General features: G+C 38.4%; 1 protein-coding gene and 2 pseudogenes across 1 annotated transcript; 2 read left to right on the top strand and 1 right to left on the bottom strand.

The window, feature by feature from the left end:
* Window positions 805–1711, top strand: OR4S1P (olfactory receptor family 4 subfamily S member 1, pseudogene; annotated as a pseudogene).
* OR4S18P (olfactory receptor family 4 subfamily S member 18, pseudogene) lies at window positions 16777–17699 on the top strand (annotated as a pseudogene).
* OR4P60 (olfactory receptor family 4 subfamily P member 60) lies at window positions 23526–24452 on the bottom strand. The gene is given in 1 exon segment (NM_001391217.1): window positions 23526–24452. A coding segment is annotated over 1 exon segment (927 nt).
* Window positions 24453–25038: the final 586 nt, after the last annotated feature.

Below are 25038 nucleotides of genomic sequence, written 5' to 3'. Positions count from 1 at the left end.
TCTCCTAACTTTCAATCACACCTTAATTTGGCTCCTCTGAGTGGAAACCCTTTGTGCCAACCTCAGTAAGTCTATGCCCCAGGCATTTCTATTCTTCTTCTTTGTCTTCTACAAACCATTTACTAGGATCCTAAGTCTCCTGGAGATGCAGACACTGGAGCTTGTCTAAGTCCTTACATTATATGGTAGAGAATCCTCTTTACTGTTCTGCCATTATCCAGTGTCATTTGCCATGATATTTTTCAACCACAATAATGAAAAGGTTGTGATAAAAACAATGTTCAAACACAGTCCTGCAGGATTTAACTTCCTTTGTCTCCACTCTCTACCAACCTACCCTTGACAATGAATCATTAATAACCAGCAATAATCCTCCTTTTGTTGCTAATGTACTCACAGAGCTTACTGTAGTTTCCTAAGCTTATTGATTGATGCACCAGAAAAGTTGTGAAGCCCAGCTTCCTAATGTCAACCTAATTATCCTCCCTCCTAAAAGATAACCCTATTTTATCCTGGAAACAGCCATACTGGAAAAGATATTTGATATGGTCCTAGGCACTTAAGAGTCAGTGACAATCTTTGTTGGCATTTATGGGGCTCAACAATCTTTGCTGAATTTAATAGAACTTTTAATCTTACAGCAATGTGGGAAACCTCAGTCCCCTTATTGAAACAGAATATTAGAATCATTACTAGACCTGAATAGAGCTTTCTGACTCCCTAGTTTTGGGAAACTTTCTTATACCATGTAATTTGTGTCCTTGTAGAAGTAACTTCTTTGTCGGTGCTTGGGGCAGAGAATCCATGGACACCAAGAACAATGTGACTGAATTTGTGTTATCTGGCCTTTTCCAGAGGAGGGAGATGCAGCATGTGTGCTTTGTGGTCTTCTCCCTATTCCATGTCCTCACCATCCTGGGGAACCTTCTGGTCATCATCACCATCAATGCTAGCAAGACCCTGAATGCTCCCATGTATTTCTTCCTCAGCCACCTGTCTTTTACTGATATGTGCTATCCTTCCGCTACCACACCCAAGATGATTGTTGACACTTTCATGGAGCGCAAGACAATCTCCTTCAATGGCTGCATGACCCAGCTATTTTCTACCCACTTCTTTGGTGGCACTGAAATTTTCCTCCTTACAGCCATGGCCTATGATCGCTACATGGCCATCTGTAGGCCCCTGCACGACACAGCCATCATGAATCGGCAGAAGTGTGGCCTGCTGGCCGGGGCCTCCTGGGTGGCTGGCTTCCTGCATTCCATCCTGCAGACTCTCCTTACAGTCCAGCTGCCCTTTTGTGGGCCCAATGAGATTGACAACTTCTTCTGCGATGTTCATCCCCTTCTGAAGCTGGCCTGTGCAGACACCTATGTGGTGGGGCTCATTGTGGTGGCCAACAGTGGCATGATCTCTTTAGTGTCCTTCATCATCCTTATCATCTCCTACATGGTCATCTTACTGAACCTGAGAAGCCAGTCATATGAGGGCCGGCGAAAGGCTCTGTCCACATGTGGTTCACACGTTGTCACTGTCCTTTTGGTCCTTGTGCCCCCCCATGTTCATGTACATTCGTCCCTCTACCACCCTGCCTGCTGACAAACTTGTGATCCTCTTTAACATTGTCATGCCACCTTTGCTGAACCCTCTGATCTACACGTTGAGGAACAGTGAGGTGAAAAATGCCATGAGGAAACTGTTGCCATGAGGAAAATGCCACAAAGCCCCCCCCAAGGGGGCCTCAGGGAAGAAGTGACACTACAGGAAACCTCATCCAGCCTGGAACTTGGGAGACTCTGATCTTGTAGAATCTAACGTAAGCTTTGGAGCTCCAGTTGGAAGCTTGTAATGACAACTCTCCTCCTAGCTCTTTTCATAACAATCATCCCACATGCTCCTTCAATCCTTCATTCATTAAATATTATTGACTGTCTCCAATGAGTGAGACACTGGGAATCAAAACAAAGGATGTAATCTCTACCCTCAAGGGGGTCACAGTACAGGAGGGTCTTAGTGTGATATTCAAGGGTTCATTCAGGAAACCTGTGAGAGCCTGTGAATGTGGGAGCCTCTTGCAAGTTCAGATATGTCATCTATACAATGGAGAATAGCACTAGATAATTCCTTTATGTTGACATATGCAGGGCTTGATGAAATTCATTTTCTTCTCTGTTATGATATTCAAGTCATTTTACTTTTCTTGCTTCATTTCATGCTCTCAACAGACAGATGAATAAATAAATGTGAGGAGGTTAAAAGATTTACCCAAAGTTACACAGTCAGTTCAAAGCAAGGTGGGGACTAGAATTCAGGTTTCCTAAGCCTACTTTTAGGACTCTTCTCCCCTCAAGACTCCTTGAGAAAATTTGAGTGAATGGACCCAGCAGTACAAATGAGGAAGTGTTGAAGGACCGAGGACTGATGGTGGGTTGGGATGATGGGGAGCAGACCCTGAGAGAAAAATTTCTCAGTATTTGTCCAGCAGTGCTGACTCCTCTTCAGCTGATTCCTCTTCAGCTGAGCAGGGACTGCTGCCCCCATGAATCCCTGTTTCTTCACTCTATTTTGCTGCTAAAGGGAGACACTTTGTGCAAGATGAAATTAGAAGAGCCGGATTCGTCATCTTGCTTAATTGACCATTTCTGGGTCATTTAACCTATTTGGGTCTCAATTTTCCACATTTACAAATAGAGATAGTAACAATACCAGCTTCAGAAGGTTGTTAGAGGACAGAATGAACTTTGGAAAGTCCTATATCAAAGTTTATTGTGCAGAGGTGGCTCCTGCCTCTGTTTCTTAATAATGTCTTCTGTTCCCTTTTCTCATCCTATTCCCCACTATGTCCCTGCCCTTTCTCTGGAAGCCCTTGTAACTACCAGATTGATTATTCACTTTGCAAATGTGTATTGATCACTCAACATGTGGTTAAGTCTGTTCCTTTTTTTTTTCCATCTGTGTTTGTCTTTATTCAGTAGAGCTCCAGTGCCCAACACTTCCCCTGCAGTGGGCTGGGGGAACAAAACAAATAAAGGCCACCAATGCGTGAATGTGGATTGGGGCAGAGCCTGATGCAATATTAGGGTGTACTTGAAACATTGGCCCCAACATCAACTGTCCATCACTGGTCTCCAACTCCCCACAGGCTCTAGGTGGGGTCAGTGAAATTGTCCATGAGGAACAGATCTTGGACCTTCTGCCATCTCCATCTCCTCTTCCTGTCTGCCCTCTCTCCTTCCTAAGACAGGTCCAGAGACCAAGCTCTCCATCTGGCTGGGAAGGTGGGAGAAGGAAGGATGGACAAGGCCTGTGTCCAGGTCTCAGGCAATGCCCTAGTGCCTTCCTTAGAAGGAACTGGAGGTACAATAGAAAGGAAGCAGACAAAAATTCTTGTACTCATGGAGCTTATATTTAAGTGTATGATAAATACTGACTCTTCTTGAAGTCTTCCAATATGCCAGATACTGTTTTAAGTGTTTTCAGTGAGCCTAAGCCTCTTAAGTGAACTTCACAAGAGTTTCTCAGTTTTGTTTTCTCCACTCTTAGGTGGAACAGCATGGCTACAGCTAATAGGAATTGAGTGTTTTCCTTCCCCCAGGTCAGTTAGGCTCTGATGATACCCAAGAAGGTTAGGTTCTGCTTAACTAGTTTCCCCCAAGGGCAAGCCATGTTAAGAAGAACAGCTGCAGGGCCAGAAGGGTTGTGTGATGATTAAGTTCCAGGAGACAGAAAAGGAGATATGGGGGAGGGTAAACTGATCATTTTCCCTTTTAGGAGAGTTTTGAATAGTACCACAAAGCACTTTTACTTTCGTTTTATTTGCTAGAAATTAGTCACGTGGTTGCCCTTAATTGCGAGGGAAACTGGAAAGTCTAGTTTTTTATTGTAAGTGGAATTATGTTGTGAAAAAAAAAATCAGCGTTCTGTTATGTTCCTAAAGAAGAAGGGGAGAATGCATGCAAGGATTGGCATATTGTCTGACATAGTCAGTTACATACATAATTTCCCATGAAATTAGATACTTTTCCTAAACACGATTTGTGATGGCTTGCTAATATAACACAGTCTAATTGAGGCATAATTTACTTAATAATTCACCCATTTTAGAGCTTTTTGGTTCATTTAATATTTTATTTGACAATATTTAATGAGCATGTACTATTAGCCAGGACTTGATGGAGAAACTGAGGCACAGAGAGACTAAGTGAATTATACATGAATCCATGAGTGTTAGATGCATGGTACAATGGCGATAGTCTAGCCCAACTCTGTCATTTATATAAAAGAAGGAACAGGAGGGTGAGGAGTAGAGAGGTGAAATGACATGGCTTAAGTTACATGGTTAATCAATTACTGAACCAAAGCTAGTGCCCAGAGTCCTGTCTCCCTGTCCAGTCCTCATTTTAATGTCTATTCACTCTTCTTTTCATTCTCAGTAGTCCAGTCTGGAAAAAACGTTCCTTTGATGTCTTTCCTTCAACTTTCTTCTCTACTACCTTATTATTGGGTGTAAAAACTTTATAGAAATCTCACTAAACTAGTTGAAACAGATTTTGAACCTTTTCCCAAGTCATAGTTTAATTGGCAAAGTTTCACCAAAGGGAAAAGAAATTCCATGGGGAAGTTCTTCCCTTGACTGTAGTGTATACCTGATTTATTTTAAATGGTTCAAGGATCTAAGCATTTAATCAAAAGCCTTGGACTTTCAGTGGGTGGACTGGTTTTCTACATCAAAATCAGGATCTTAAAATCTCTGAGTTTGATGCTTTCTTTGGCTTTTTAAAAAATTTCGTAGCCATTTTAAATGCAAATATCAACCCAATCCAGATCTCATGAATTTTCCTGTTATTGTGGTTCATCTTAGCCCTCAGCTACTTTGTTTTCTAAAAGCCCCCAGGAATATTGGTGATTTGTTATTGGGGTCTGCTCTTTGAATTGCCGTAGCAACCACCGCTCAGTACCGTCAGAAGGCAGCCTAGTGCTGTTGAAAGAGCACTGGTTTCTAGGTTAGTACCCTGGGAAATATCTATCCTGTGGCCTGGGAATCTAATTAACTTCTCAGCCTCTGTCGCCTCATCTAAAAACAGAGCAGGTTGGAGTAAAAGGTCTCTATGTCTTTTCAACACCGCTCTGAGCTGAGTGTGATCTGGACTTTGCTCACTGGGGGCCTTCAGTGAAAGATCAGCTGGGAGGGTAATATTAGGCAAGGGACCTTGCTTGTCCAGGAACCAAGATTCCCAGAGAGGAATCCAATGCTGCATCCCACCCTAGTTTTCCCAAACCAGATTATCTCCTTGAGTAATGATTTATTCCAGCAGGGTGGCTAAGTTCACCCTGATTGGAGGCACTTGAGCGGTTTGAGATCCATCTAATCCAATTTCCTAGTCTAATGAAGAACAAAATCACACCAGATTTTATGACCTAAAGGTAGGTGTTATGGCTGGAAGTAAGGTGCAGAGACTTTCAGCAGCCACAGATGTTAGGCAGGTCAGTTCCTGTCCTCAAGCCATGTGTGTTCATTTGTAGACAAGGTGATTTGGTCTGAAGATTTTTAGGGGGGTGAGCAATGAATTTATTTATTTTCATTGTAAAATACATATAACATTAAATTTGGTGATTTTTAAAGTCCTTTACAATTTTGGGATCCTGTGAGGCACCATTTGGGATTACCAAATGAGAGCATGTGGTTGGCATGGAGGTTCCATTACTTCACTCTGAATTCAGTCACATGGGCACATGAAGCTCTCTCATACTTTTCCTGGCCATTGTTGGCCTTCTGTCAGTGTACTCTGGTCCAGTCCAGCAGGATGCCTGATAGAGAGTCTATATGCTCAAATACAGATTTAGAGTTTTACATGCTGGTCACCTTTTCTTTGCCTGCTTCTAGATGAGGCAGCATTGTGGGGAGAGAGGAGGTATTTCTTATCAGTTCGGTGGAAGAGACGGTAGGAATTACTGATGGCAGGTAGTAGAGAGAGCCATAAATACAGAAAAGGCAGAGATGCCCAAAAAGGAAAAGGTGGTTTTCAAAAGGAAAGGCTATCAGGCATTCCATTCTTATGGTAAAGCCAAGAAAAACTGGACCCTATGTGATTCTCCTCTCTGAATGAGCTCTCAGATTGGCTCTAACATATATTTTTTTATTTTCACAAATGGGTAAAAAAATGGATTGAATTCATGCCAAGATAAGAGGTTTGTGCAGGCAAATAAATATGCCTTGGACTTCTAATGAAAGGGCATATTTAATTTTAGCTCTTCACTTATATATTATGTACCTAGAAATTATACAGGCCAGTGATGAACAGCACAGGATCTGTGACTAGGCTGCTTTGATTAAAATCCTGGCTCCACTGCTGTGTAACCTCAGCCTAGTTAATTCACTTATCTGGGCATCTGTTTCCTCATATGTATAACAAAGGGGTGATAATAATAATACACGCATCATAGGTTTATCCTGGGAATTGAATGGATTAATGTACACAGAACACTTATAAAGTGTGTGGCACATGGTACTATTGACACACTAGCTATAGTTATCAACCAAAATACAATTAATAATAAAGGCTTAAGAAGAATATTGAATTGGTAATTTTGGATATTATTATAATATATTTCTTATTTGCAGATACAGACAGAGAAGCTAGAATTGTGAAAAAATCTGTCAGTTGCTGTAAAAGAAGTATGATAAAGTACTCTAGGAACACAAAGGAGAGAATATTATTCCTATATACTGAAGATCCTCATGCAATCTAGAAAGAAGGAACACTAAACACAGAGTAGGGATAAAGGGCACCTTGGGTTGGGAAATATTGGGTTGGGGTATTACATTCATTTAGGGAGTGACAATAAGGGTCCAAGATAAGCAATGGCTGGTTCAACAAGGACCTGGAATCCAGGCTAAGAATATTGGAATTTATGCTGTGGGTAACGGGGAGGCGTTGATCGACTTTAGGTAGTGTAGTAACATGGTTTAGTAGCATTTAAGGAAAATCACCAAATTATTTACAATGCTCAGAGAAGAGAAGATTCATATAGGTTGGACTATTAAAGACAAGCTTCATTGAACACACCACACTGGAATTGGGCTTGGAAGGTGGGCAGGGTTTAAGCGACATGGAGAGGGCATTTCTGGTGAAGGGAGGCCCAGTCATGGGATTCAGCAGGATGGCCTTGAGGGATAGGGAGAGGACCCTGAGTTGAACAGAGATGAGGTAAAGTTATTGGGTAGAGGGTGATTGTTGAGGTGACTCTGTCTGCAAAGTTCCTTAAAAGTGAGTCAGAGGAGTTCAGGTTTTACTCTGGTCCTCCAGAGTGGAGGGTCTGAGGAAAGAAGGGTCAGGAAATAATTTTCTGGCTGCAGTGTGTTGGATGGATGAGGTGGGAGCATCTTGAGGATAAGGTCCTTTGGTAATTTAGCCATCAGCTGACCACATGTGGGAATTTGGTGGCAGCAAGAATGGAGAGAAAGGACCCACAGGACAGAGGGTTTAAAGGTAAAATTAATGGAACTTGGTGATGACGGGGTATGGGAATGAAAGATGACATGGGTCACACATGACACCCAAGGTACAGCATGGGCAACTTGGAGAGCAATGGTGTCATCAAAATATCTTCCAGCTCACATTTGTCTGTGGTCTCCTGCTACTCCATAGCTTTGTCTCATCAACTGAAACCCTATTCTCTGTCCAAACCCTTTCCTTGGGCTCATGAGTAAGAATGTGGTAGAAGGTGATACTTGAGGAATCTCACAACCTTATCTTCTAACCATTCAAATACTTGATTTTCCAAGGTTCTGAGATGGTGCCAGATATGTCTAATGATTCTTGGTGCCTGGTGCCCACAACACTGCTCCTATAGGAAAGGGCACCACACTATGATTAATTTAGCAATATTGCTTGTGTTATGCCATGGATATCAATGTAATTTCTCTGCTGCATCTACCTTCCTGGAAAGTTGACTGAAAAAGTATAAGATAGAACTTTCTAAGTTAATGAAAGAATTCTAGATCTTGAGTATGTTAATGGTTACATGAGTAGATATGTTTATCAAAACTCATCAAACCATATGCTTAAAACTTTGCATTTCACTGTATGTAAAATTCATGTCGTAAAAGGAGTTGTATTAAAGAAAAACTTATCAATATCTCTAAGCCCCAATAGAAAATACTTGTCAAATCTAGTGGTCATTTCTATGGAAAAAAATAAAATAACAGAACTGCAATTGTCATTAAGAATTTCATTCCCAAGAATGGAAAAACCATAAATATTTTATTGAAAATTAGTACATAATAGTGACTTTGAATACCTCCATCGAACTTCATCAAAATGACAAACTTTTGTACTGAAAATTATATCAGCAACAAAGTGAAAAGTCAACACACAGATTGGGAGAAAATACTTGCAAACCATGTATCTGATAAGGAACTGATTTCCAGACTATATAAAGAACTCCTAACATGTAATAATAAAAAGACAATAACCCAATTAAAATTGGCAAAATATCTAAATAAACAGATCTGCATAGAATATATATGAATGGTCAAAAGTACATGAAAAGATGTTCAACACCTTCAGTCATTAGGAAACGTAAATCTAAGCCATAAGGAAATACCTCTTCACACTCACCAGGATGTCTAGAATCAAAAGACAGACAATAATAAGTGTTGGTGAGGCTGTGGAGTAATGGAGTTCTCATACATTGCTGGCAGTAATGTAAAATGGTACAGCCACTTTGGAAAACACTTTAGCAGTTCCTCAAAAGGTTAAACTTATAGTCACCAATGACCCAGCAATTTCACTCTTTAGTGCATACGCAAGAAAAATGAAAACACTATTTACACAAAAACCTGTACACCAATACTCATAGCAGCATTATTATAATAGACAAGAAGGGGAAACAACCCACATGTCAGACAACTGATGAATTGATAAGTGATATATTCATAAAGTGAAATATTACTCGTCACTAAAAAGAAAATAAATACTGATGCTTGTCACAACATGGCTGCAACTCTAACAATATGATGCTAAGTGAAAGAAGCAGATTATTAAAGACAACACATTGTATGATTCTTTTTATAAGAAATGTCCAGAAGAACAAATCTATAGTGACAGAAAGCAGATTAGTGTTGGCCTAGGGCTGCTGGTGATGATTGTACACAATGAGGAGTGACGGCTAATGGGTAGATAGTTTCTTTTTGGGTGACAAAGATGTTAAATTAGATAGTGTTGATGGTTGCATAGCTTTCTATACTAAAAAACATTAAATATACACTTTTGTGAGTGAAGTGTATAGTATGTGAATTATATCTTGATAAAGCTATAAAAAGTAGATAAATGCTAAATCTAGGGATAAATCTGCTGATCATTAACTATCATTAAAATTTCTTTCCTAGAAATGAAAGATGTGTAAATATTCTATTAAAAATTAGTACATAACCGTGACTTTGAAACCTAATTATCATGATTAAAATTTCAAATAATCAACCCTGTATTTGATAATTTAATGTATATAATTCATTTAGAATGACTCATAAATTGTACTGTTGGGAATATTGTTTCTCACGTAGCATAAGAAAAGGCCTTTTGTTTCTCACCTGCAAAATAGTGCCATGTGAACTACACTCTGGACATCTGCTTCAGCAGCCAAGTGTAGAGCACAATTCTGCCCACTGAGGGCAAATGTCCTATGTGCTACTGTACTTTCAGGTGCCCGAGGTGCCTCAGGTTAAGAAAACTTGAGATCGTGAACCTTCAAATCTCTGAAACTTTGGGCTGCCAGATTCATTCCCCTACCCAGGCTTTAAGATAATAGCACGCCTTTGACTAAAGAATATAATGCCTTTACCTGAAACAGGATTCTCAAAAGATTAATGTCTGTGCTTCTCAAAATCAGATGCTACAACACACATTACCAGGAGACCAACAATAGGCTCAAATATCTGCATAACAAAAGTACAGCTCTGAATGTGAAAGAAAATAGTCTATGCCCCAAATGTATTTGCAAGGCTTCACAAATATGAAATTGTGTGAGCTGGGAGAACACTTTTGAAGAATGGGCCTCAAAAGCGTTAGCAGAACTTAATTCTAGATAAGCATATTCTGGGTATTGAATGGGCAGGTGAGATTCAATATGTTTTCAATCTCCATAGGCAGTCATCTCATTGGATCCTGGATAATATTGTGGATTATAGCAAATTACATGAGGTGCATGAACTTCCTAAGGGAGAGGAGAGGGTGACAAACGATCAACTTGCCAGAAGAACTTTGTGATGGGGAAAGGGGAATGCCCATACTTCTTGAGGATTATTGGATGTAATATGTGACCTATCACTGATACAGACCTAAAATACTATCAAAATCCTCCAGTTAGACTGGAGGCCACATGATAAATTGAGTTTTGGCACAAGATGGCCTCAGAGTAGGTTCAATGTGTCTATGAATATGCCTTGTGATTATTTCCCCTTCTTCAAACATTCAATTGGAAAATATGTATATTTAGCACCTGAAAGAAAACTTATATTGATTCTTCTATAACAAGAGCCCCTATGTTCCAGACAAAACATAAAATCAGAAGCAAAATGGAAGGAATTTCAGAAAGAAAAATAACCACAAAATATTTGAAGAATTGAAGTTCCCCATAATGCCATTTAATTAATTGATCTGATGCATGCAAAAAAGCAGATGGATTGCAGCATATGACTCATATGACTATGGACTACTATAATATCACTTAGATGGTATCCCCAGTGGAAGATTCAGTGCATGATATATTAACTTTATTAAAGTATCAGAGCCTCTAGCACCTGATTTGTAGCTCTTCTCCAACCCAGTGAGAGAGTAGAACAAAATGAACTCACCTCACATGGCAAGGACTGTAGAATCTTGCCTAAGAATCATGTTAACTCTTATGTTTTTTTTTTTCATATTAGAATCTCAGGAAATTTAATCTTCTGAACATTGTGCAAAACATCCAATGGTCCACTGCATTGATACCATTATGCTAAATAGCCTGGTGAGCAAGAATTAGCAAGTATCATATACAACCCAGTGTACACAATGGCCACAACTTCTTTGCACCTTCTTCCATCAAAAAGTGGAATCTATCTGTCTGTACTTTTATCTGGGCTAACCTGGTGACACACATCATATGAAACCTTTTAACCACATGAGTAGAATGTGGTAAAAAGTAACATACAATTCCTGCAGTGTGGCTTGAGAGTCCTTGAAGATCTAGCTATCATGAAATACAAACTTCCCTGGAACAACAGTGTAGTGATAGGGCCCAATCTATGCCACTGGAGAATGAAAGAGAACTGAAGTACCTGAGCCAATTGTTGGATATATAAGTGAATCCATATTAGAACATCTACTCCACTCAAACTATCGGAATATTTCCAGGTAAAAGGAGTGGAAATACTACTTAGCTGAATCCAACCCAAATTGCAGAATCATAATCAAATAAAGTATTTTTATTTTAAGACTTTAAGTCTTGGTTTTGTGATTTTTAAGCTACTAACTTTTGTCTCAGTGTTGTTTGCCAGTACATAGCAATAGATAACTTATACACCTACTAAGTTCACACAGGCAGAGAGTGGAAAATAAACACTGTGAAATTTCAGAGGATTGTCACTTGGGTAGAGTTCTTAGGAGTGCTGTGGTCTGGGGGATGCAGAGATTTCCTCAATAAAAAGGAGTGTTTTCTATTCATGTCTTCTGTGATTAAGAAAGAGACATAGTACTTAATGGGCTTTTAAATTTGGAGAAAACATATACTGTATGGGGAGGAAGCTACTCCAAATCATGTATTAGATGACTAAAGAGACTGCTAGTTTTCAGTAGGATCTACTGACAAAAGCAAAGCAAGAAAGAATCAAATCCATTTTGGGTGAAGGTGTCAGCTGAGAGGTTAAGCGATGGAGAGCTAACACCTAAATATGAGGGAGAACACACCCAGGTGGTTGGAGGAGTAAATTGATGAGTATCAGTTATAGCCCTAGGAACAGCTGCAGCAGAAGGGACCTTAGCTTGATTTTTTAGCCCACTTTAAGTCTTCTGAGGAAACTAGAAATGGCCACCTCCTGGAAGAAGTTGACTTATACCTCTGATTTCCTCTCCTTTCATGGAAAAAGCTAATTGTATTTCACTCTCTAACAAGACCCCAATATCATTAGAAAATACAAACAGGTATAAGTGGCACAAGAGTGAACTGTACTGGAATTCATTTGTATGAAGAATCACCCAGATTTCCTGTACTTTCCTTTCTTATAGCCTGAGACACTCTCGCAATGGCCTACACTTCACCATGATATTAAGAGACCATAGATGAAGAGACCTGTGGAAACTGTTCTACATCTTTAAGTTACTCATCACTTTTACTTGACAAGACCTTGGCTGACACCCACATGGGCACTTCTGGAATCCTTCGTCAGATATTTCCTGTTGTTGCTGAAGTGATAGATACTGTGTGACATGATTGAAGCCTAAATACACTCAACGGCTTCCCCATCAAGCTTGCCTCCTGCTATGAACGTCCCTGATGCTAACTTGGACTCTGCCTTCTCTTAAAACTGCAGGAAGGCCAGAATATGCATGAGAAATAGCCCACTATGGGGAGAACTTTGGCCAGTGAGAAAAGGGAGACAATGGATACATTTTTCTCCTCTATAGCTATTTACAGATCGTTTGTAAAAGGAACATATAGCCTCTCTTAAAAGGTCTAGTGGATCAAGAAATCAGCTGTGCTTACTACCAAGTGGTGGGCAACTCATAAGTTCCCTCAAAGAGTATGAACAACTAAGAGTATGTATGACTTTTTCGATGTTGGAAGAAAAAGAAAGAAAAAGGTGAGACAACAGTAGAAAAGGGAAAGAAAGAAAAGCAAGATTGAAGGGAAAGAAAAGCATAGGAATATGGAAAAAAATATGAAACAATATTGGTGGTCAAGAGTCAACCTTAATGGTTTACAATCAAAAAGTAAAAGAATGAAAGCCTGCACTATGATTCATCCCAGGTATATGCTGAAAGCGAGCTATCCATCAATTTCTCCAGAAATTAGCAGATTCAGTTAAGAAGAAAAGCAGTGAACCCCAATAGCACTATCAAATCCACTGTGTTCCAATCAAGTACAATTTTCAAAAGAGTAGAATAATTAAAGTTCAATAGAGAAACATCATATATTAAATATTTAATATATATAGAAGCGCATTAATCCTTTGAACAATCCTAGAATGATTATTTCTGTTTTGTTCAATATATTTGTTTTTATTGAGGTAACATTGGTTCAAAACATTATATAAATTTCAGGTGTATATCATTTTATTTCAAGTTCTTTGTAGACTACAATATGCTCACCACCCAAAGACTAATTTCCATGTCACTGTACACATATGCCCGATTACCTGTTTCACTTTCCTCCCTCCTCTCTTCTGTTACAATTACTTCTGTTTACCTAAATGCTTTGGATTAGTTTTACAGTCTTAAATGCAAGAAATGATCGAGTTTTAAATGTAGCAAATAAAGAAAAAAATTTGATATTTTTTAACAAGTTGGAAAGGCATCTGGAGATTAAAGCTCATTTTTATCTGTGTGATATGGCTTTGATTATGGAGCAAGACTGGGAGAAAGTCTTTCTCTGAGGTCATTAACATTTTTCATCATTCTCTTTAAATAGACCTTATAAGAAGTAGAGAAAAGAGCATTCGTTGCCAAAGATATTATGAAATGGCGGATTTCAGTAGGAGAGAGACAGAACCAGAAATAATAATGATTGACTTCTACTAGCTTTTGAGTTTGGGGGGTCAGGAATTCTCTGGTACTAATTATTCATAAGGTAATTCCTTAAGGTATCACTCCTACTTTATTTTGGACAGGTGTATCCAAATTATCTTAGAAGAGATAGGAAAACAAATCAAAACTCAAGCCTTGGACAATACTGGTGAGATTTTCTTTATTCTAAAACTAATTTAAAACTTCTGCAGAAAAAGAGAATTCAATCAAATTTCTTTATTTTGAATACCTGTAAAATAATTGCAAGACAGTGTTCCTAGAAATAAGGGGAGGATAAAATTATTAAGCTGATGATAAGATAATAAAATACATCCATATATGACTATGAGATAGTGTGGGATGATTGTGAAGAAGAAAATGCCAATAATTTCAAAAGAAATTGAGGCATTATGATGTTTGAAATACTCAGAAAGTGGAGGAAGGAATTCATTGAGATGGGTCTTGATTCAAGGAGAAAGAATTCTTCTAGGACTCATGGAATGGACAATGGAAGCACAATTGCCAAGCTTATTCTAAATGAAAAGCAAGCAACACAATTTGTACTTGTCAAAAACTGCTGTGATTTGAGCTATCATAATTGAAGGGCTCTCTCAGTGAGTATAGTATATATATATTTTTTAATTTAGAAGGAAAAACTAGAGGAAATGAGCATGTAAAAGAAAGCAGAGGGATGCACTTCAGTCTGAATTTGAATTAATACTATTACCATTACTATAATTACTACTATTATTTTGTACTATATAAGAAAAGGCACACCTGTAAATGACTTTTCTATCAACTCTGTTATACAGACCTGAGGAAACATAGCCCTCTAGTTTCCCAAAAGCTGGATGTCCCAGGCACAATGTTGCTGCAAAGGGATAGCTGAGCACAGAGTTCAGCCAGAGTTGTAAGCACAAACTTGACAGATCTTGAGGGGAAGTGGCCTCGCTGTACAAAATTCCTAAAGATTATCTAAGACTCTGTGCAATCCTATCCCAACCTAAAACTAAAGAAATTATTTACATCTGTGATTTAGTTCGAGGGACAACTTCTAATCCCCTTTAATCCAAACTATTCCCAGTTGCCCCAGTGGCTTAGTGGTTCAGTTCAGTTGCACTTCTTCAGCAGCCCAGAGTACCCAGGCCCAGATCCTGGGCACAGACTTATGTACCACTCATCAAGCCATGCTGAGGCAGCATCCCACATACAAAAGGGGGTTGACCCTGTGGCCCAGTGATTAAAATTCCATACGCTCCACTTCAGCGACCCAGGTTTTGAGGGTTTGGATCCTGGGTGTGGACCTATTCCACTCATCAGCCATGCTGTGGAGGTATGTGACATACAATACAGAGGAAGATTGGCACAGATGTTAGCTCAGGGCTAATCTTCCTCAAGCAAAAAAAGAGGAGGATTGGCAATGATGTTATCTCATGGTAACTTTTCCTCAAAAAAAAAAAAAACAAAGAAACAAAACAAAAATTATTCCATATATACATTTCCACATGTACATTCCAGTGACCCCACTACAGTGCCTGAAATTCTACCATTGAAGATTCATCCATTTAAATTGAATATTGTCCTCTTCCTAAACCCTAAAGTATCTTTCAGTGATGACCTCTTCCAGAAATATTTAATTCATCCTATGCTGGAGAACTAATATATACTAGCATGAAAGTTGAAAGATTAAAAAGATGCATGCAGGAATGCTGAAATTAAAGGGCAGATTTTCTTCTTTTTTTCACTTAACAGACAAAGCTTTAAAATACCAAGGCAAAATAATTCTTAGATAATCCTCAATCACTGAGTTTGAAGATAACAAAATTACCCCACACTTCCCCTCCCCTCCTTTCAAATCAAATAGATCTTGCTTTGTCTCCAGTAGTTTAATACTTTACCTTCTCTTTTTTCTGCCTCCTTATCAGAGTTTTATGGCTATTGCATGCTGACAGAATTGGTTTATTTCATGGTGGAAATAACTTGGAAATAACTGTTAATATGATAGATGATAGTGAAATTGAAATTGTCTTATTTCACAAATAGGATAACAGAAGCCCCATGAAGACAAATTATTTATCTAGAGTTACAGCACCGTTATCTCAGAATTAGGTTTGTATCTGGTCCTCTTTCTACTACACCATACCACCTCTTGACTATAAGAGCTTGATACCAAATAGGGGACCATAAATTCATGTACAGAAAGATCTGAGTTTCATAGGAAGAAGAAGCTGAAGAGGTCATCTAGTTTCAACTACTTGAACATTCATGGCAGTATTCAGAATTAAAAATGCAGAAATATGTTTACATTTCTGAGTCAAAGATAAGAAGAATCTTTCCAGATATATAAATGTAACCATATCACCAAGCAGGGAAATTGTTTCAAAATTACATTGAGGGGCCGGCCCGCTGGCGCAGCGGTTAAGTTCACAGCTCCGCTTCTCAGCAGCCTGGGGTTCGCCAGGGTGTGGACATGGCACCACTTGGCCCGCCATGCTGTGGTAGGCATCCCACATATAAAGTAGAGGAAGATGGGCACAGATGTTAGCTCAGGGTCAGTCTTCCTCAGCAAAAAGAGGAGGACTGGCGATAGTTAGTTCAGGGCTAATCTTCCTCAAAAAAAAAAAAAAAATACATTGAGTGCCTTATACAGAATAAGAACTAAGTAAATTTTTAGAAACAAACAGATGAAAAGGCCTTAATTAAAGGTGAGGGAGGTGAGACTTTTGATTAGATGTGTGACTAGGGGATTTACTTTATCTCACTGGACCTTGATTCCTCTTCTGAACTGAATGAATGGACTATCATAGGGAAGTAACGGGATCACAATATATGTACTTCAGTTTCTTTAAGTATGCATGATAATAAGCAGTATGTACGCATTGTTCCATTTTCAACTACTGTGATTATCTGATTGTTTTGAGTTAGAAGTAAATGCTGGTGGTCCACCATTATGTTTTTCTTTCAGGTAATTTAATTGTCTCTTGAGAACTTGGCCTCCTAGACTAATTCCAGGAGAAAAATTAACGATGTAACAGAATTCATTTTCTGGGGTCTTTCTCAGAACCTAGATATTGAAGAAGTTTGTTTTGTGGTGTTTTCTTTCTTCTTCATGGTCATTCTTCTTGGAAACCACCTTAGCATGTTGACAATTTATGTGGGCAACTTTTTCAAGTCTCCTATATATTTCTTTCTCAATTACTTGTCTTTTGTGAACATTTGTTACTCTTCAATCACAGCTCCTAAGATGCTTGTTGGCCTATTAGCCAAGAGAAAAACTATCTCCTATGTGGGGTGCATGTTGTAATTCTTTGGGGGACATTTCTTTGATTGCAATGAGATCTTCATCCTTACTGTAATGGCCTATGATGGTTGTGTGGCTATTTGTAAACCCCCGTACTATGTTACCGTCATGGACCAAGACAGATGCAGTAAAATGTTGCCAGGTGCCTAGGTAGTTGGGTTCTTATACACTATTATCCCAGTAGCTGTGGTAGTCCAACTATCCTTTTGTGGACCCAATAAGGTTGATCACTACTTTTGTGATGTCCACCCTGTGCTGAAACTTGCCTGCACAAACACATATGTTGTTGGTGGTGTTGTGACAGCCAACAGTGGTACCATTATGGGGGAGTTTTGTTATCTTGCTAACCTCTTTACACCATAATCATTGATGCCCCTGAAAAAGCAGTCTTCAGAAGGCAGGTGCAAAGCTCCACACTCTGGGATCCTGTGACTCCCACAATGCCGTGGTATCATTTTTTTGGTCCCTGTACATTCATGTTTATGCACCCTGGTACTACCTTTTCAGAGGATAAGATGGTGGCTGCATTTAACACCATTATGATTGCCATGTTAAATCACCTGATTTTAACACTGAGAAATGCAGAAGTAAAGAATGCAGTGAGGAAACTGTGGGGCAGGAAGGTTTTCTAGAGGGCTAATGATAAATAGTTGGAAGTAACAACTTAATCTGGATGATCTTAAATTTTCTCACCTATACAATGAAGACAATGAAAACAATCTCACAAGTTATTTTTTTGAAGTACAAATGAGAGAATAACACATTCTACAGATATAAAGTATTAGTTATTATTATTATATTTGTTCTAATATTTCATAATCACGTAATTCCCTGAAATATCTAGGCTAGAGAAATCTTATGAAACTCAGAAGCACAGCATGGTCATACTCCTCATTATTATTTTCTTCTCCCCATTTGTGCATTTTTTGTCATTTTTCCTTAAAGAATGAGAGTCTACTATGAAGTACTTATGGTTATTTTCTATATTTAAAACTGCAATTAGTACATACTAAGAACTCAATATGCACACACTGTATGAAAAATAATAGAGATCTGCGCTAAAGCATTCTGATGCAAGTCCTCCAATGCACAGTGAAAATTAAACCTAATAAGGCTGGAATGGGAGAGGAGGTGTATTCAGAATGTGAAAGAGATAAAACATAGACTCACAAAACAAAAGACCTGTTCTCATTCTCTGGTATTGGAAAGAAGTTTTTCCTTTCTTTAGAACTTGTTTTCTTTACCCAAAAAATAAGGAAATTGGGGGGAAAAACCTCTAAGATCACCAGTTTAATTGTAACATCCCATTAATATGCTTCTGTAACTGACTTTAATCTTTACTTGTCGCTTATAGCCAGTGGTTCCTGTCATGTAAAGTGACTAACAAACAGGAAAAACTAAATAATCTGAATAAAAAGAAAGATACCTGTGATGAATAGGTGACTATCACTCAATCAACAGAGTAAATACAACTTGCTGAGATTCTTGGTTAGGAAACCAGATTTCCTCCAATGTTTGAACCAAGCAGCTTTACTGAATATGGGGAGTCTTTGATCACTGCCTCCTTGACTGACATCCCAATTTCCAGCTGTGGACTTCAGAGAGACTCATTCTGGACAAAAAAAACATGACTTCCTTATGTGAATGTCACTTGCCCTGATGACATATCCCTCCTTCACTTTGTGAAACCTGAGCTTTATTTTTCTATAGCAAATCAATACGTCACTGATTATATCTTTGCCATTGTTTTATTGTCTTTTCTACAAATCTGATTATTCAAGTTACTGCCCATACCTGGTTATGTGTTCATGGTTTGGGAGTGTGTATATGTGTGAGTGTGTGTATGTGTGCATGTACATTATGTGAAGGACTGTACATAGTACTTTAAAAGATGATCTCTGCTGTTGATGTATTCACAGAATTAAAGATAAGAAAAATCAAAAGGCAGCAAGATATCTGGATTAGATGTCATAATTAAGAAATCCTTGCCCTGGACCACACAAATCCCTGTTTATTGTCCCAGCTTGGACATATACTCACTGGATCCCTGTGGATCTCCCTTTGCCCAATTTTAAAATGGTGACTAGGTCATCACTAGGTTTCTCAAACTTGTCTGATTATTGAAATCAACTTGAGAGATTTTTGGACAGATACTAGTATCTATTCTAAGAGTTTCTGATCCAGTAGGCAAGAGTTAAATGGCATACAAAATTCTGCATTTTTAACAAGCTAATCTACTAATTTTTACATAGTCAGTGGCAGATCTGTGAACTGAAATTTGGAAACACTGGGACTAGATGATACTTGATGTTCTTAGATCACAAGAGGTCTATGAGTCAATGAAATCCAAAGAGCCCTATCTTTGGAGATATATCTATCTCTCTCTCTCTCTCTCTCTCTCTCTCTCCCCCTATATATATACACATACATAGATACATATATAGATATATATATACATACATACCCCTATATATGTGTGTACACACACACACACACACACACACACACATATATATATATGCCCCCATTGGTTCTGCTAACTAACACACAGAGAGCTAAACTTGAACTGAATTTAGAAAACTGTGAAAATAAATAAACGTTATCCATTTGAAACTTTTCTCTACAATATTCTTGCCTTTATGTCCTTGCACAAAAGTCTTGACTACCAAGGGATATTAGTGATATTGAAGGTCTGAAGTCTCTAAGAAGATAAAAGCTAACAGATTTATTACTCTCCAAGATCAAGAAGTGGAACATATAAAATATTACTCAACTTTCTACCAGTGACTTTATAAACATAATCCTGTTCACAAATTTCCTCAGAGTCAATCCCAATCAGAGGAGCTTAGAGAGTTTCCTCTTCATTCCTTGGAAAGAAATGGCCAAGAATCATGAGAACTCAGACTCTTCCTAGTTTCAATGGGGATGAGTCTGGTCAACAACATCATTATATTTCATTTGTGTATGATCACAACATTGTCTACCAGCTTTATACTTTTATAACCTTGCTGCTGTATGATAGCTGGTGTGACTTTGATTATAACCTTCACTGATAAAAATAAATGACAACCTTTCTCATTTCCCAGATGAATAAATTAGTTTATTTTATAGTGGAGAACAATAAAAGTATGTCACTTTGTATCTCTAAACAGTGATTATACTTCTGTCCCTGGAGTAGCATAAAATATTTTAAACATATTTCCATGTACTTCTCATTGAATATGTAAAGAGAGTTTTATGTCCCTCAGCATGTTATCCATTTCTCATTTAAAAATATCAAGGATATTAAAATATTTACCACATGTCAGAGCCTACAGAATTTCACTGCTTTTTATAGTGACTGAGTGGGAATGCCTCATTTTAACAGTGTTGTGATGTGTCCAGTTCTTTCATGGTGACCAGTTTTGTTTTGTTTTGAGGTATAATGCAACTTCATAACTTTATTCAAATCTTCACAATAGTCTTTAGTATACATTTTTTGCATGAATAATCTACAAGTTAAGCGTGCCACAGGGTAGAGAGAGACATACAAGGCTGAACTTCAGTAATGGTCAATGGCACCGTCAAACATCACATGTACAGAAAATTAAATTTTAACTTCAGCAAAGGCTAAGGTAACCCTTCTATTTTATGCATAAAAAAATAAGAACTATATAAAATATATCTGAACCTACTTTGAAGTCTGGAATTAAACCCCATCAACCTCAACCTAGTTCAGCGGTCCCCCAGCTTACCCAAAGACACATAAGTGAGAATTAAATGCTTAATGTGTAAGCCACGAATTTTGGGATGGCTTGTTACATGACATTATTGAGCTGGCTGATCCAAGAATTACATGGACAAACTGTAGAAGTGGTTATTCTGAGGCATATTCTTGAATTAATAAAACCTCCAATATATTTAGTGTAAGGTACTCTGAAAAGAGCTGTATAAAAGGCCAAGATAGAGAAAATGGACATGAGGGATAGAAGTTAATCTTGGTTATATACATAAAAGACTCATTCTAAATACCTAATTTTGCAACCAGTCTTCCATGATTTCATTCATTGATAACTCATAGGAGGAGAAAGACATAATACTAACCACACTTGAGTAGATCCATGTTCACCCCTCTTTTGTTAATAAATTATAAGAAATGAGTTAACAAAAGATAAATATGAGCCATATTCATACAGATATCTGAAAGATCTCTCTTCTTTTGGGAGAAACCAAACAGTGAATTTGTCACAATAAGCAAATTTAATTCATTCCTGGAGAATGTAGCCTACATATGCATCAATAACAGCCTTATTAAACATAAACACCAAGGGGCCTGCATGGGGGCATAGTGCTTAAGTCTGTGTGCTCCACTTTGGTGGCCCAGGGATTGTGAGTTCGGCTCCTGGGCATGGACCTACACATAGCTTATCAAGCCACACAGTGGCAGGCATCCCAGGTATAAAGTAGAGGAAGATGGTCACGGATGTTAGCTAAGGGCCAATCTTCCTCAGCAAAAAGAGGAGGATTGGTCGTGGATGTTAGCTTAGGGCTAATCTTCCTCAAAAAATTAAGGAAATAAATAAACACCAGAATTAAACACCTCCTCATGCAGCTATAGACTTTTCCGTTCTCCCTCAACTTTCTGAGTTGCATAACCCCACCAGGAGGTAATTGCCAAGAAGAGGTCAACATGAAATATAAACCCTGACTTGATCTACTATTGTCTTTCTTACGTCCTTTTCAATACATTTTATTATTTTTCTTTCCCCGTTATGTTCTAAGTTATCTCATTTTTCAGGCAGTAAACATGTCAGGGTCTTTTTGGAAGAAAAAAACTATTGCTGAAATCTTCAACCTACAGTTAATTTCTGCAAATGCACGCCTCACTTTAAAACCTGAATTCCTCTTGAACAAGGGACAGTAATCCTTTAAGGATATACAGTACAATTTCTTAGTGGGGACTACAGTGAAGAGGATGGAGCAGCAAAAAACAATAGGAATGCGTCTCATATTTGAATAGTTGGTGTATTCACCTACCCTGTAGGCCTCAGTTCCTCAGGTGTATGTTGTGCTAGTGGAGAACCCTAGATGACATCAGAGTCCCTTCCAATCCCAAAAGCTTGAAGATTCTTCTATAAATTAAGGAAACATCTCCATGTACCCAAGATGATCTTGGCTTATGCCCCAGTTTTCAGTTGGTTTTAACTGCTTCTTAGTCTAATATTCTTTATTTCTCCCTAGTATTGAGGGCCTGCCTGAGTAGAAATGAGACAGATTTGCATAGTTTGAATGGTAGAACAAAACATCAAAATATGCTACTTAGTATAAGGAGCAGTGAGGGTTAACAAAATGCACCCCAGGAGCATCCTTTTATTCAGCTATGTGCCTTCTTAAGCTCAGGGCCTTTCACAGGATGGAAGATTTTCTGCATTGCACATTTACATAGAGTGTTAAGTTGTATACTAATGAAGGCTTTTTAAATGAGATAATAAATACAGTCATGAACTACACTTACAGTATTAAAAAAAGATACTCATCATCCAATTTGAAATTTCTAGTTACAGTTGTCTCTCAGTAAGCATGGTGGATTTGTTCCAGGACACCACGATCCCAAATTCCAAGAATGCTGAAGTCCCTCATATAAAATGGTGTAGTTATTTGGATATAACGTATGCACATCCTCCTGTATACTTTACATCATCTCTAGATTACTTATAACACCTGACACAAAATAAATATTATGTAAGTAGTTATTATACTGTATTATTCAGGAAATAATGACAAGAAAAGAAGTCTGTACATGTTCAGTACAGATGCAACCATCTTAGGCCTTTGGATCCGTGGTTGGTTGAATCCACAGATGAGATCCTACAAATATAGAGGGCAGACTGTACTGTAATACACCGTAACACAGGGCACTAAGAATTAATGACAATAACTTCCATTAGTATAGTATGAATAGCATAATCACATTGCATTGCATAACATTAGAAGCATGATTGGTTAATGTAAAGAATTAAAATATACAACCCTTGGAAAATTTTTGTCATTTTTTTTATTGCAGTGGAAAACTCAAACATATGAAAGTGCTTAGGACCTCTTTCGGTGAGAGGTGTCTCAGTCAATGTATCCATTTCTTAAGCAGGGCACAACTGCCAACCACACGGTCTTTACAATTTGCCATGATAAAAGTGCTATAATGCCCACTGTGTCAGAGATCACAAAAAACAGAAGGATCCAAAATGTCAGACATAAATTCCAGACTGTCAGAACTGGAAAAAACCTGGAGATAATCTGATCCACTCCCCTTCTCTACAGTCTCAGAAAAGTAACAGAAAAAGTGGTTGAGGGGCCTTCTCTCTTTAAGGCTTCCAACTTTTGGTGACTACACACCACTCCGCTGTACCTGCTGTATTTGACGACATTAATGATTCTGTGGATAGAACAGCATTTGCCAAAGGGCTTGAACACCAGAGGCTTCATTTCCCTTCAAACAGTTTCTCTCTGCACCACACTCTCCTCATAGCATTCTTCATGTCTTCATTTCTCAGTGTGTAGATAAGAGGGTTGAACATGGGGGCAATCATGGTGTAAAATAGGGCAAAAATCTTGTCATTACTGACAGAATAAGCTGTGGGGGCATAGGTGAAGATGAGGGGCAAGAAGAACATGAACACGACAGTGATGTGGGAGCCACAGGTGGAGAGGGCTTTGCAGCGGCCCTCGGAGGAATGGGTCCTCAGGGTGGACAGGATGATGATGTAAGAAATGACCAAGGTAACAAAGGTCAAAATGGACAATACCCCTGTAGTGGAAATGATTGCAATGACTAACAAGCTGGTGTCCATACAGGCCAGCTTCAGCAAGGGGAATACATCACAGAAGTAGTGGTCTATCTGATTGGGGCCACAGAAGGGAAGCTCAATAATAATCAATACTTGCATGAATGAATGGATAAATGCTCCGATAATAGACGCCATCACAAGGACATAGCACACTTGTCTGCTCATGATGACCATATAGTGAAGGGGTCTGCAGATGGCTGCATAGCGGTCATAGGCCATGGCCACCAAGATGAAGATCTCTGTGGCGCCAAAGAAGTGGGCGTAAAACATCTGGGACATGCAACCGTTGTAGGAGATGGCGTTCTGCTGGGCCAGTAAGTCTGTGATCAGTTTGGGGGCCACTGTGGAGGTGAAGCAGACATCCATGAGGGACAAGTAGCTGAGGAAAAAGTACATAGGCTGCTCACTGAGGCGGCTGACCCTGATGGTGAGAAGAATGAGCAGGTTTCCTGAGAGAATTGTGATATAGCAAAGAGAGAACAGGACAAAGCAGGCAACCTTTGCAGCCTCATCACTAAAAAGTCCTAGGAGGATAAATTCTGTGATATTCTCGTGTCCCATTGCTTCTGTGGGTTTGATCACGTAGAGAGAGAAGTTAATATACCTGAAACACTCAACCTTTTGAAATTATTGATTTATTTTGAAACTCACTCATTTATTCAATAAATATATATTGATTTTTTATTATGATGTAATCACTATAATAGGTGCTAAGGTTACAGCAGTGTACAAAATACATACAATCTCAATACATACAATCTCTACCCATAGCTAGAGTACAGTTCAGTAGAGCCGACATACAGTAACAATAATAGCACAAATCATCAATTAATTACAGTTTTGCTGAGTTCCAAAGTCTCTCACTTGCCATGAATAACAAGATGAATACTTAAAAGATGAAGCATTCTTTTTCAGGTCAATTTTGGGATGCAATTTCAGTATTATACTTTGAGTGATTTTTAAATCTCTGGTATGTAGAATTGAAGTATATTATAAAACTATGACAATTAAAGAGTTTTTGGTGAAGCCAGATTGCTGAACTTGAAAAAAGTCAATAAATAAACACATAAATATACTGGAATTTATCCTCTATTTAAGTTGAAATTTCAAATTGATGTGAAATAACGAACTTTTCAGTAACTGATAT

Source organism: Equus caballus, chromosome 12, assembly GCF_041296265.1.
Source record: "Equus caballus isolate H_3958 breed thoroughbred chromosome 12, TB-T2T, whole genome shotgun sequence".
Classification (NCBI taxonomy): Eukaryota; Metazoa; Chordata; class Mammalia; order Perissodactyla; family Equidae; genus Equus; species Equus caballus.
The sequence above is the reverse complement of the archived record's forward strand: the minus strand, read 5'-3'. Positions and strand labels throughout refer to the sequence as shown.